This window comes from Neolamprologus multifasciatus, chromosome 3 (genome assembly GCF_963576455.1).
Source record: "Neolamprologus multifasciatus chromosome 3, fNeoMul1.2, whole genome shotgun sequence".
Lineage (NCBI taxonomy): Eukaryota > Metazoa > Chordata > Actinopteri > Cichliformes > Cichlidae > Neolamprologus > Neolamprologus multifasciatus.
This window is the reverse complement of record NC_140441.1, coordinates 10,872,767-10,886,112: the sequence shown is the minus strand read 5'-3', so window position 1 is coordinate 10,886,112 and position 13,346 is coordinate 10,872,767. Positions and strand designations below refer to the sequence as shown.

At 41.0% G+C, this 13,346-nt stretch overlaps 3 protein-coding genes across 4 annotated transcripts in view; 2 read left to right on the top strand and 1 right to left on the bottom strand.

Annotated features, from left to right (window-relative positions):
* The window catches only part of LOC146521565 (uncharacterized), a 56,047-nt gene that overhangs the window by 33,663 nt on the left and 9,038 nt on the right, over positions 1–13,346 (top strand). The window lies entirely within an intron of this gene.
* Positions 3,639–13,346, bottom strand: part of LOC146521561 (Fc receptor-like protein 5) — an 84,547-nt gene continuing 74,839 nt past the window's right edge. The window contains exons 2-4 of the mRNA XM_085155093.1: positions 4,275–4,535; positions 3,950–4,195; positions 3,639–3,874 (exon numbers count right to left, since the gene is read on the bottom strand). Of these exons, the coding sequence (XP_085011219.1) occupies positions 3,696–3,874; positions 3,950–4,195; positions 4,275–4,535 (686 nt within the window). The 3' untranslated portion in view covers positions 3,639–3,695. The remainder of the gene's footprint in view (positions 3,875–3,949; positions 4,196–4,274; positions 4,536–13,346) is intronic.
* Positions 7,351–12,366, top strand: LOC146521566 (butyrophilin subfamily 2 member A1-like). The gene is made up of 3 exons (XM_085155297.1): positions 7,351–7,576; positions 9,227–9,583; positions 9,822–12,366. The coding sequence occupies exons 1-3, from the start codon at positions 7,504–7,506 to the stop codon at positions 9,998–10,000; spliced, it is 609 nt and encodes a 202-aa protein (XP_085011423.1). The 5' UTR covers positions 7,351–7,503; the 3' UTR covers positions 10,001–12,366.

Sequence of the window (13,346 nt, the reverse complement as noted above, 5' to 3'; positions counted from 1 at the left end):
ACTGTTGTTTACAGAGGGCAGAGGGTGACTTCACCTCCACACCTAAACAGTAAAATTAGAACAGTCAAGGTTTAAATTGGGATTAAGCAGATGGGGAACCCTAAAATCTCTTTAGTGGTTCAGCACAGGGAAACAAATCACAACTCATAATAATTTCTAATGAGAGCTTCACTATGTTTTTTTTAATGTACATGATGTGATCACATGACCTGCTGCTTTTTGTGGATTTACACCATTAAATTCAGCAGATGTTTCACAGCCATCCTGGTTGATCTCCATCCTCTACACTGACGATACACTGTTTATACTTTCTCTATACATTTGGTTTGGTATGAAGTTGGAATTCGAGACAATAGCCTCACTCAGATTTGTTGCATAAAAAGTCCAGATTATGTTATTGGGACTTCATTACCCAGCAGCCCTTGCTCTTTCATGGGATTTTATCCTAACAGACTGGCTCCAAAGCAGAGCACTGTTGTGAACTAAGTGAATCTCTATTTTGACACTTTAGTTAACTTGCTAATTAGTAATTACCACTAAAATTGGCTCATAATTTGATATTTGTTAATCTTGTTCAGGGTTTGTTTGTTTCCTTAAATGTTTGATGTGTTTTCGAACATTATATTGTGTGACTGTGTAAAATGGAGGAGTTGTGAAACCATGTTTCTGGTGCGCAGAAGTTAATTAGATGTGTAGTACATGTGACTGCTGACCTGCCTGAGCAGGAATGATTTCATTCCTTGTGTTGGAGCGCCATCTTGTGGTGGTTTAGAGAATTGTTGAGAATTTATATTCTGTCCCCTTAAAGTACAAATATGATGATGTAACTCCTTAAAGTTATTACATTTTTTGGTTTTTCTTGGTTTCTTTCTTGGTTTAAAAATGTATGTTATGTTTTTAATGAATTTCATTAGGACATCTTAGCATTGTGAGATGTGCAGAAACACAGAGTGGAGGAAAACACTGCTCAAGTTCTGAAGATGTCTATACTTTAGCATTTTCATTCTGATTGTTATGAAGCTAATGTTTGAGTTCAATAACAGAGATCTGGAATCACTCATCTGCCTGTTTGTTTGGGTTGCCTTTCCATTTTCTACATCACTACCACGTGGTAGCCGTCAATCTCAATACTGTCACCATTACTCTAGTCCAATCATCTTCTTTCCTGCTTTCTTTGGGCTAATCAGCCTCCACTTTTCGTAGTTTAAATTTCTGCTCTCCACCATTCATACTGTAAGATTCTGATTTGTGCAACCCACCACCTCCCCTTCTCCGCCTCACTGAGATATCAGCCAGACCTCCATCCAAGCCTCAGTCTTCATCTTCAACACCACCGGCACCACCTCCTTAGACTCATGGGGCTCTTGACCTAAATCCTATCACCACTGGGATCCCTTTCTGCTATGATGAGTCATCAGAGTTAATCTTCAAATACATTAGTTTCTCTATCTGAAAAAATAGTGTAAAATTCCTTCAAGTTTTCTCATCATTAAACCAGTTGTCTTGATTAATGATGGATGATACATGTATTTCATTCTTTTTTTTTTTTTTTTTTTTTTTTTTTTTTTTTTTTTTTTTTTTTGCCTGTCCCGTTTGGTTCTTTTGCCATCAGAATTATTGTCTAAAGGCGAAGAAAGATGCCCAACGGATTTTCTTTACCAAATTGACCATCCCAGCTTTGCCGTAATGGTCCATTTGATTCACCTTTTATTCTTTATTTTATTTTCACTTGCTGAATACGGGACAGACTTGACTGGGGGAAAGAAAAGGGAGAAAGAAAGAGGGGAAGAAAAACAGTTGAGAAGAGGGACGGGGGAGAAGGGCAAAAAACAAAAACCAACAGAATAAGCAGAAGAAAAAAAAAAAAAAAAAAAAAAAAAAAAAAAAAAAAAAAAAAAATACATATATCGATCACCTGGATCACCTGTTGAGAAAGAAAAAAGAAAACAAGCAGAAGAAAACGAGAGTAATACAATAAACCACATCACAATGATATATGGGAATATGACAGTAAATACTAAATATTAAACATTATTGTGCAGCACGTAAGATCGACAGCACAGTGTGCATTGAGGTAGGAGCCAAAAAGGGTGTAGTTTGTGTGTGTGATCACCCGTGTGTACACCTGTGAGCATGGACGCGCTTGTTTTCTTAAAAGGTTCCCTCATGTAATGATCTGCTAGAGGGTGTGGGGGGCCACTGCCCCGTCCTCCAGGGCATGAAGCAGGTATGGAGGAGATCAAAACCCCAGACATCCAGAGGCCCCCAGAACACAAGAGACCAAGGAAGACCAACAGAGGGGCAGCCGCGCCACTGTCCCAGAAAGAGCTGAGGAGAGTCCCAGATGAGGGGTCACCCAGCAGCCACGGAGCAGAAGCCAGGGGGGGCTGCAGTGACGTGCCCGTGAGCTCCGCCGGCAGCCAGCTGTGCCTGAGTGACCGAGCCCCAGGCCGAGAGGCCGGGGGCACCCCACCTCCGAAGTGGCCCAAGCGAGCCCCAGGCTCCAGGCCCCGATAAGCAGCCGCCAAGGAGTGAGCCGGTGTGTACCCGGACGCCCACCCCCGGACACAAAGAACCACCAACGCACCGACGTCTGAGGGAGTCCGCCCCCGGCAGGGGAAGTGGTGGGGGGAGATAGGCCTCCAAACCTTGGAGGGCCTGAGCTGTCCTCAGAGAGGTGGCATGTATGACATGTATTTCATTCTGTTACGATGAATGACCTTTAAAAAAATAGATATTTGGGCCATTATCCAAACAGAGATGTATTTCATGTTTGATCAGGGAACAACATTATTTTTTTCCAGGGATTTACAGCATCCATTTAGTGTAAGAGTAGCGGTAAAGTATAAACTAGACTAAAATTTGATTGGATAGTAAATTCTGGTGCCATTGTACATTGTTTCGAATTATCATTAAACCTCAGGTTTAGAGTAAAACAGTATTAATGCATCTTTTAATACTTCGTAGCTTCAACACTGTTCTACAAATTCTCTCTACCAACCTGTAACCACCAATAAAGAACATTTTCTTTAAGTGGTTCTTTAATGAAATCAGTTTTATATTGTACATGTTATCTTTCATGTGCATGGCACAGCATTCAAGTTTAAAAAGGAGTCTTTATGTGGCCCTGCTAACAGTCTCCCTTTAAAATCTTTTAATCTGAAGCTCATTATTCAGACATGAGTGAGACACTGAGACAGCAAACAAAGAATGTCTTCCTAAAATGAGAAATAAATAAATCTGCAGTCAAAGGGTACGATACTGGCTCAGAAAATGTGTTATCTTTTCCAATATGATCTGAAAACAACTGCAGGTTTGGTTTAGAAGTAAACTAACTGCCTTTTATATTACTTATTGCACAGAGATACAGTGATGCATAAACAGCACATGGTGTATATCCTCCTCACAGCAGGAATAAGGTTTTATCAATATGGAGCTGATGAGCTCTGCTTCAGAAGTGATGCTCTCTCTCTCTCTCTCTCTATATATATATATATATATATATATATATATCTATAGTGACATCATCATTGTCATTGTCCAATCCCTGCTCAGCTTGGTTGGGTCGGATCTTTACCACAGACATGCATGTAGTTTCCTATAAATGTTAGAAAATTATAACAGCTGCTAACACAGGAAAAGTTCAGATAAAAAGACGATCAGCATATTGATTGATTAGAGAATGATTCAGAGTATTACCTTTGGCTCTGCGTCGATATAAAGACGCCATCAGGTGAGTGGAGATGAAGTATGGACAGAACACCACCAGGTGGAGTACCACTGAATACAAACTGGAGGGAGGAGGAGTCAGGGAACAGTACTGAGGAAGAGGGGGGAGCTGAGGTGGTTGGTGGGGGTGTGGTTGTAGGTTTTTCTGCAGAGAGAATCTCACCTGATCAGGTGAATATGTGGATGAAATAAGAGGTGAAATCAGAGTGAAGCTCCTCACCTGTGACAGTGATCCAGCTGGATGGAGACTCTCCATGACCGCTGATGTCACACTTGTAGAGGCCTTCATCAGACCTGGAAACATGCTGGATGGTCATGTGACCTGTAGGCTGCTTCCTGATGAGGGAGCCATCTTTATAGAAAGCAGCTGGGAGGTTGGAGGGAGTGGTCTTTGTTTTACAGAGCAGAGTGACGTCATCTCCCTCCATCACAGGGAGGACAGGACTCTGCAGGATCACTGATCCACCTCAACACAGAGACAAACTACAGCATTTCATCCATTTACACACAGCTTCATCAACACTAACTCCACACACTCAGCTTACCAGTGACTGTCAGGTTAACCATGTTACTGATGGGACCCTCTCTGGACTCACACCAGTAAACTCCACTGTCCAAGGTCAAAAAAATAATGATACATGAAGAATTAGATGGTTTTCCCCACACATCTCCACACTGAGTCCTCTGTCGTTTGCTTGTGTTTCTCCTCAGAGTCCATCCAGCAGAGCTGTCGTCCTCCTCACAGCTCAGAGACACAAAGTCTCCTTCAAAGATCTGAGAGCTGCTGGGACTCACAGTCAGACGAGCTGTGAGGAAGAAGAAGAAAAGAGGATATACAGCACATTATGTACATTTTTGTAGCAATCAGACACCTTTCACAACAACTGAATTTATGACAGTTTGTGACTCCTGTTGACCTGCAGTGTTATGAATCATTCACTAGGACAGACATACACACAAAAGTGAAGTGATGGCTTTTTTCAATAACTGCTGCATTTATAAAACACCTGGTGCCATTCCCCTGTTGATTTTCAGAGGTTAACTTTTAACCCCATATTTCCTGTTTCCATTCATTACCAGCTGTCACTGCATGACATTAAAACAGATATTATAATGAAAGTAATTAAAAAAAAACACAACAACCTTGTGTTTACATATAGTTACATTTAATAAGATATATTAAAAATCAAATAAAAAGAAATGTTCTAATGAAGTATGGAAGCTACTAATCCCTGTTTATTTACTCTTTCTATATTTATTTGTATGTTGAGCTTTTAATGTCTCTTTCTATATTTTCTTAAATGAGAATCTTCATTAAGAAGCAGAAGTCTTGAAGTCAGACATGTATATGAGTTTCATTTAATTAACAGAGTCAGCAGGAGTAAAATAACACTATTATGACAGAAGAGTTTGTCTTTATTTCTCTGTATCATGTTCTTAATAAATGTGTCCCACAGTCTCCTGAGAGAGTGAGTCAGGTTTACAGTGTGACAGAAGAAGGTTACTGACCTTGGTTTGTGGTGCAGCTCAGCAGTGAGATCAGAACTACAGAGAAATTAAACATAACACAGTTAAACTCAGTTTTTACATTGAAGAAGACAGCAGAGGTATTAAAAACACAGAGTGAACTTACAGAGCAGACACAGCAGAGACGTTTCCTCCATCCTACTGCTCAGTGATATCAAACCAACACTCAGTTCACAGAGTAGAGTAAATCGCTGCTCTTTCTCTTCTCCTTTCACTTTGACTGGCTGTCAGTGTTGTGGTTCTCTTTCCATTGAACATCATGAGAAATTTTCTGTTTTTGGCATCAATAAATTCTAAAACCTACAGAACCTGAAGGCAACACAAGCACATGTGTGATGCTTTCATTTACTCTCCTATTGCCTCTCAGGGTAGTTTGTGTGTGTGTGTGGCTCTTTTGTTCAAAAAATAAATAAAATTATGATGATATTAATAGAAGTACTGATTTGATTAATCCTGTGTGAGATTTACAGAAACAGGTTGTGTCTCTCTGTAGTTAATAGCAGGACATGATCAGGAGGTGTTCCTGTTTCAACCTTCTCTTTGTTTCAACCACTGACTACTCATGAGAAAGTGTTTAGATGAACAGCATCAAACCGCATCCCAACCTCTGGCTAAAGTGTGTGTGTTCAGCCTGCATGTTGTGAAATCCTGCTGGACACGTCCCAGAGAACCCACAGCACACCGTTAGTGTAACTTCAGGGTAAAACACAACCAGAGTCAGACATTATCTCCCCACAATGACCAGGAAACAATGTGTGAGGTGTGTTTCTTATATCTGCAATAGAAATGGTCACAGTCACTGACCGTCTGAATGGGTTTCAGGTTCCTGGTGGGCGGGGCATGTTTCCAGGTCTGGGATCCGGCATTCGCACGCTGTATAATCTGCTGCTGTCACTTCATTCGGCTTGGTGCTCTCCTGCCTGCCATTGTGTAATAATGACTCTTAGCTTCTTTGTTTGTTGATGTTTTCTGTTCCATAAATCTGATACAACACCCTATGTGACCGATCTCCTTTCCTCACTCGATTAGTTTCTATTTTGGTGTGATTAAAAAGCAGTATGTCCAAAACCAAGAACAGGCCACCAGGAAACAGATTTAAAGGCTGCTCTGAGAGTCCTGACAGGGACTAGAAAGAGAGAGCATATTTCTCCTGTTTTGGCTTCCCTTCATTGGCTTCCTGTTAAATCCAGAAGTGAATTCAAATCCTGCTCCTCAAATACAAGGTCTTAAATAATCAGGCCCCATCTTATCTTAATGACCTTGTAGTACCATATCACCCTATTAGAGCACTTCGCTCTCGCTCTGCAGGCCTACTTGTTGTTCCTAGAGTATTTAAAAGTAGAATGGGAGGGAGAGCCTTCAGTTTTCAGGCCCCTCTTCTGTGGAACCAGCTTCCAGTTTGGATTCGGGAGACAGACACTATCTCTACTTTCAAGATTAGGCTTAAAACTTTCCTTTTTGCTAAAGCATATAGTTAGGGCTGGACCAGGTGACCCTGAATCCTCCCTTAGTTATGCTGCAATAGACATAGGCTGCCGGGGGATTCCCATGATGCATTGAGTATTTTTTCTTCAGTCACCTTTTTCACTCACTATTTGTTAATTGTCCTCTCTGCATTAAATCATACTTGCTATTAATCTCTGTCTCTTTTCCACAGCATGTATTTTATCCTGTCTTTCTCCCCTCACCCTCAACTGGTCACAGCCCTCCCTGAGCCTGGTTTTGCTGGAGGTCTCTTACTGTTAAAAGGGAGATTTTCCTTCCCTTTGTTGCCAAGTGCTTGATTATAGGGGGTCTTCTGATTGTTGTGTTTTTTTTCTGTATTATGAAGCATCCCAAAGGAAACCGTTGTTGCGATTTGGTGCTTTTGTATTGACATTATATTGGATTTGTGTTCTAAACCAGCAGAATATGTCTTATACTGTAACAAGACACATAATTTCTATGAGGTCTTTCATGTAAAGCTCTTTTTTTTAAAGATGAACAGCTCTGAAACAGGATCCTGTGTTTTTTAGAACTCCACCCTTGTTTTTCTTCATTCTGAAACAGATTAACTCCACCTTCCTTGAAAGGCAAACACAGCCAGCTGCTGAAAATAAACACACCAGTCATCACGCTCACTTCAGTTCAATAACTTTGGGGTAATGTAGGCAGATTTAAAGCCTCTTACTCTCGGAAAATGGCACCATCCTTTGGATATCTACAGCATCTTTAAGTGTCGGATCAGCAGAGATAGATGAGGAGGAAATGTCTGCTTCTGCTTCATCGTCTACCTGGCTGCCTTTACTCTCCTTCTGCCTCCTTATGTTTGCCTCAGCAGGTGAAATCTAGCTAGAAATCTACCACACACACACACAAACACACACAAACACACACACACACGCTCATTTTCATATCTTAGTGAGGATATCTCATTGACATAATGCTTTCCCTAGCTGCTAACCCTAACCTTCAAAAATGAATGCCTAAACCTAACTTTAACCTAATTGTAACCCTGACACTAAAGCAACATTTTGTGCCTCAGGAATCCCTTCAATCTCATGGGGATCCATATTCTGTGCCCATAAGTGACTGTTGATCCCCACAAGTAGAGTTGTAGAGTAGAGTAGCATGCCACTTTTCTGTTCTCACAAATAGGTCTAAACATGAGTACACACAATACAGTTCAGTCTAGGAACATTTCTGGAATGCACTGTTGTGTTGTTATCTTAGTATACTACTGAGCCAGTTTACTTATACTGACAAATCCAAGCCAAGATATATGGGAGTAAGGGCAATCAGTCTTTGGCAGATCCAACATCCTGACTCTAAATTTGAAAACAACACCACACACTGATGTGACCTGTGCTCATTGATTCATTCCCGTGGCTTGACACTGCACCACAAATAGCGAGTTAAAGCAGCCTAAAACTGATCTCAAATTCAAATTCAAATTTTATTTGTCACACACACACAACCATACACAGTATGACATGGGGGTGAAATGCTTGTAGCTGTACAATGCCCGACCATTAAATGACAGAAAAAGTTTTACAGTATTTACAATTTACAGGTTACTACAAAATTTACAAATTAACTTAGAAATTTACAGTAAAAAATGTGCAAATAGCAGAAAGAGATTATAAAGATTATAAATTATAGGAAATGTGTGGTGATGTGATGTGTGTGAGAGTCCAGTCCTACACCTGGTTCAGGGCCCGAATAGCCTGGGGGAAGAAGCTCCTCCTCATTCTCTCTGTTTTGGCCTTAAGGGAGTGGAAGCGCTTCCCAGACCTCAACAGTGAGAAGAGTCCATGCAGATGGGAGAGGTCCATCATAATCTTCCTAGCTTTGGTCTTGCACCGCTTGGTGTAGATGGACAGCAGGTCAGGGAGCTCTGATTGAATGATGCGTTCGGCCGAGCGCGCCACTCTTTGCAGATCTCGTCTGTCCTGCTTGGTACTGTTCCTAAACCAGGTGCAGATGTTTGCCGTCAGGACGCTCTCGATGGTGCAGGAGTAAAAGTTCTTGAGCACCTTCAGTGGCAGATGGAAGTCTCTAAGTCTTCTGAGGAAGAAGAGACGCTGACGGGCTTTCTTAACCAGGGTGTTGATGTGACAGGACCATGACAGGTCCTGAGTGATGTGGACACCCAGGTATCGGAAACTGTCCACTCTCTCCACTGGCGTGCCACTGATGATGAGGGGCTTGTAATTCCTCGCCTGCTTTGTAGTGAAGTCCACGATCAGCTCCTTAGTCTTGCTGATGTTTAGGAGGAGGTTATTCTCCTGGCACCAGGTCTCCAGGTTCCTAATCACTGTAATAATCGCTGTTTAAATAAAGTCTGTTTGCTTATCACTCATTTGTTATTTTGGGATCTGTCACACTGAAGGAACAGATCACACCATACCTGTGCTCTCTGTTTGCTCCTCCCTGTGAGCTGAGCAGTTTGTCCCCTTACCTCTCTGCTCTGTGTTGTTTCCTCTTTCAGACCAGAAGATCTTCACAGCTGAGTCTGGACAGAACGTCACTCTGACATGTCGAGCTCCAAATATCAGTGTTCCCATCAGAGCTGTGGAGTGGTTCAGACTTGACCTGCTGGAAGGACATGTTCTCATGTACCGGGGGGAGCAGTTTGTTTCATTCAACCAGCTTCCATCATTTGTGAACCGGGTGGATCTGCAGGACAGACGGATGCAGGACGGAGACGTGGCTTTGGTTCTGAAGGATGTGACAAGAAATGACAGTGGAACATATCAGTGTTACGTCATTCAGAGAGGAAAGAACCACAGGAAGAGCGTTGTGGAACATATCAGCATCATCTACCTGAGAGTTGTTGATCCTCCAGGTGAGTGAGTAGAGTTGAGTGTGTGTGTGATCAGAGGTGAAGCTGCTTCCTGGTTGTTGATGTTTGTTTCTAAAGATGTTGTTGATGAGACTTTGTAGAAAGCAGCTGGTCTGAGTGATGTGATCAGAGTGCAGTAGATAATGTCTGACAGCAGTTTGAAGAGGAAATGGATTCTGTTCTGTTCTTCACTCATCACCTACCTGACAGCTGACACCTCACACCTGTTTCTCACCTGCAGGTCAGACAGAGGATGGAGGGAAGGAGGATGGACCTGTTGGACTGAATGTTTGTCACTTTTTGCTTCTTGCTGCTGTTGTTGCTTTTTCTGTGATCTTTAAAAAATCAAAAGCACAGCAGAAGCAGAATTACTACAAACCTCCAGCTGAACAGATCGTTGGAAGGTTTCAGATCTTGTAACAGCTGAATTGTGACTCCTGCTGTTCTTAGTATTGCAACAGGACAGGATAAAGGTTGGTAATGCTGAATAAATGTCGGGTCAGATTCTTATATGCAGCACCCAAAATTACAGCCATTCAACTTCCTTATCAGTGTGTTTAGGAAAAGATAACATAAGATAAGATAATCCTTTATTAGGGAAAACAACATAAGATTAGGAACAATAGTACAAATAGCTATAAATAGTAGCGGCCATCTGATCATCCCTGAGTCGCCTCCTTGTTGTCATCTCCATCCAGCCTTTCGGTCACCTGATGCAGAGGGCCTGATGTGGAGGTGACTGAGGTGCCTCGGTGGTGGGATCCTTTGTGTATAACACACCTGCGTTTTTAGCTGTTGTGTGATAGTTTGCTGCACTCATGTATTGGTGAGTTTTCCTTTTTTGAGTTGTTTCTGTATCATCATTGAACCACGGCCCTCTATTGAGTATAACAGACCTGAGTGTCTTCCTGGTAATTAGCATTACTTCGATCCAGTGTTCTCCGGGTGAAATTCCAGGGTGGCGTTGTCGGTTGTCTGTTAAGTTGTGAAGAGTATTCATTCAATCCCAGCCTTGTGCTGCCACGTTTAGTTTAAGATCTACATTCTGATATTCTGATGAGAGAGAGGTTGAGTCTCCATGAACAGCTTTACTTCTGCTGTTTGACATCTTCAATCCAGCTTAGATTATTCCCACTGATGATGAAATGCACTAGCTTAAAAAAAGTCAGAATGTGGATTATAAAATGTCATATTTAAATCCATTAACTTGAAAATAATGCTGAAAAAATGATTTATTGTAAATCTGCGCTTCTTTCTTGGACCAACAGGGGGGCCGTGATCCACACTTTGGGAATCACTGTTATAGTGACTCAGTGATCTATTTTTTTTCTGGGGTAGCATGTAGATTACTTTATATTTCTGTAAGAGTATATTTGTTTTATTTGTTTATTATAAACAAATTTTCAACATGTATTATTACTGAGTGACGGCTTTGCTAAATCCAGCTGTGAGCTTTTTGACTGTTTCTGGGGACACTGAGCAGCAGCACAGATCTGTGACAGTATAATGGATGGTATGTGTGTTTATTTATTTAATCACTTAGTCTCAGCTCAGCCTTTTTTTGCATATAAATATCTTCCATTCATACAATATGCCAGCATGATAGTAAGTTTAGATTTATTGAAGCAGGAACTGAGTAAAACTTTGACCTGAGTGTGAGGTATGTCTGAAAGAGACTAATCCACAATAAATAAATAATCAAATAACTAAAAATTATTTTTACTCAGGCCATGGTGTAATAATGATCACTAAACCTTTGAAAATAGTCCCTTTAATAATAATAATGGATTGGATTTATATAGCACTTTTCAAGGCACCCAAAGCGCTTTACAATGCCACTATTCATTCACTCTCACCGTAACCCCTTTAACCTTCCTAACATTAAAAATAATATTTTAATAATACCGCAAAATATTTACTTTTACAAATAGAGACACTATGAACCAGAAAAACGTGTGTGGGCCTGTCACTGTGAAACATTTGAAGCCTCCAGTTTTTGTTTTTTTTGTTTTTGTCTGAACCAGGAAGTGTTGACTCTGTAACCAAAGGGTAAGGTTGAGGGTAAAAACCGGTTTCAGTGTAGCGTACAGGTGTTCAGCAGTACTGGGAACAGTGGGTGTGTTAGTGGAGGCGCTTAATGAAATGATCCCAGGAAGCAGGTTGTGAGATTATTATACTATCTTTTGCCACCTTATACTTCTAATCAAAGAATTGTTGAATCATTATACAGCTACGGGCCACATTATGTCTTGGATTAAAGATGTGAAATCATTACTGTTTTATGATGCACTATACTGCTGATTTGTGAAGAATCATGGCCTTCCTTTTCTGAGTACAAAGAGAACAGAACATACCGGAGAGCTTTTCTGCCCTATCTCATCAGAAAGAGATAAAACAGGAAGCCAAGGTCGTCACGTAGGCGCCGTAAGAGAGAAAGAATGTGAATGCTTAGTGTGGAGGGGGGCTGAAGCTATAAGACTGTGAGAAACGGTCAGACACTTTGACATTTTGCATGAAATCCCGCCTTGCTCGTCTCCCGTCAGGACGTTTAAGCTCAAAGTGTGTAAGGAATTATGAGAAGTGTATGGAATAAAGAGATTGTTGATTGTTTATACACCCACACGCCATCAGGCTGTTTAACTCCTCTCTGGAGGGGAGAGGGAGGGGAAACAGGAGGACATGTCTCTGTATTTATATATGTGTATATATGGTATTCTACATTCTGTAACTTCTGTTGGTGCTGCGCTATCCCACCCGAGGGATTAATAAAGTTCTATCTTATCTTATCTCGCTTGTTGTTCTTCCTTCAGCCCAAACATCAAAGAATTGGGATATTTAACAAGGTGTAGCAGGCCCCCTATTTTAAAGCTAAAAACACGTGTTTTATAAGATTGGCCTGTAAAAGAACAGAAATTATCCATATTTTCATTACAGATAACTCGGTTCAAACTTTAAATGTTGTTTGAAAACATCTCACAGCTGTATTTCAACATGTTTTTTGACAGCATTTCCTTTATAACCTTTTAACCTTTATAACAGGATTAAATATGCTGGGATCAGTGCAGACAGTGCCACAGATCACATACAGACTGATCTCAATCTCCACACGCAGAGTTAGAAAAAGTTCACAGTGTGACATTGATGAGTGTTTCTAACTCAAACTGTGAACTTCTGCCGATTAAAACACTTTAATGTTGTATTTAGTGACTGTAATAATAAAAACAGGTGCAGCAGGAAGAAAACGCGATGTAAAACAAAGCGGTGACTTGAGAATCCAAACATGGCTCTCAGTGCTGCGTTACTATTTGTGAATCCAGCTGAATTTAAAGCAAGTTCAGTCTCACCTGTAGAGGCAAACAGGAGGCAGAGAGTGAAATCCAGCAAACAGACACATGTCCCAGCAGGCATTTCATCCACTTCTGCTCACCAAAACTGAATAAAACTATTCTGAATTTCCAAATGATGAAAAGAATAATCTCTGTGTTAAAGTTCTTCATTATGAAATCTGGGACTAATCAAAAAACACGCCAAGGGTTGATGGTGCACCAAAACATAAATACAGATAAGTGTGGGAGCAGACTAACTTGTTTTTTTAATAATTATTTGTGGTGTCTGTTTCCACATGTGCCCCGACTGCAGTGAGAAGTATTTGTTACTTCCGCCGCGGGGGTTGTGTTTTTAGTAGCGTTTGACACATGTGCATTTAAACATGCTACTCCCTTGAAATTAAAGATAACACACAGATAAGGAAGACAGGAAAAACTGT

What these genes read in the sequence shown, in the direction of transcription:
- LOC146521566 (XM_085155297.1), top strand. Translation starts at nt 7,504, where the DNA reads ATGTCTGCTTCTGCTTCATCGTCTACCTGGCTGCCTTTACTCTCCTTC. An exon ending in CCTTATGTTTGCCTCAGCAG is followed by an intron (nt 7,577 to 9,226) that starts GTGAAATCTAGC and finishes TTCCTCTTTCAG; the next exon opens with ACCAGAAGATCTTCACAGCT. An exon ending in GAGAGTTGTTGATCCTCCAG is followed by an intron (nt 9,584 to 9,821) that starts GTGAGTGAGTAG and finishes TCTCACCTGCAG; the next exon opens with GTCAGACAGAGGATGGAGGG.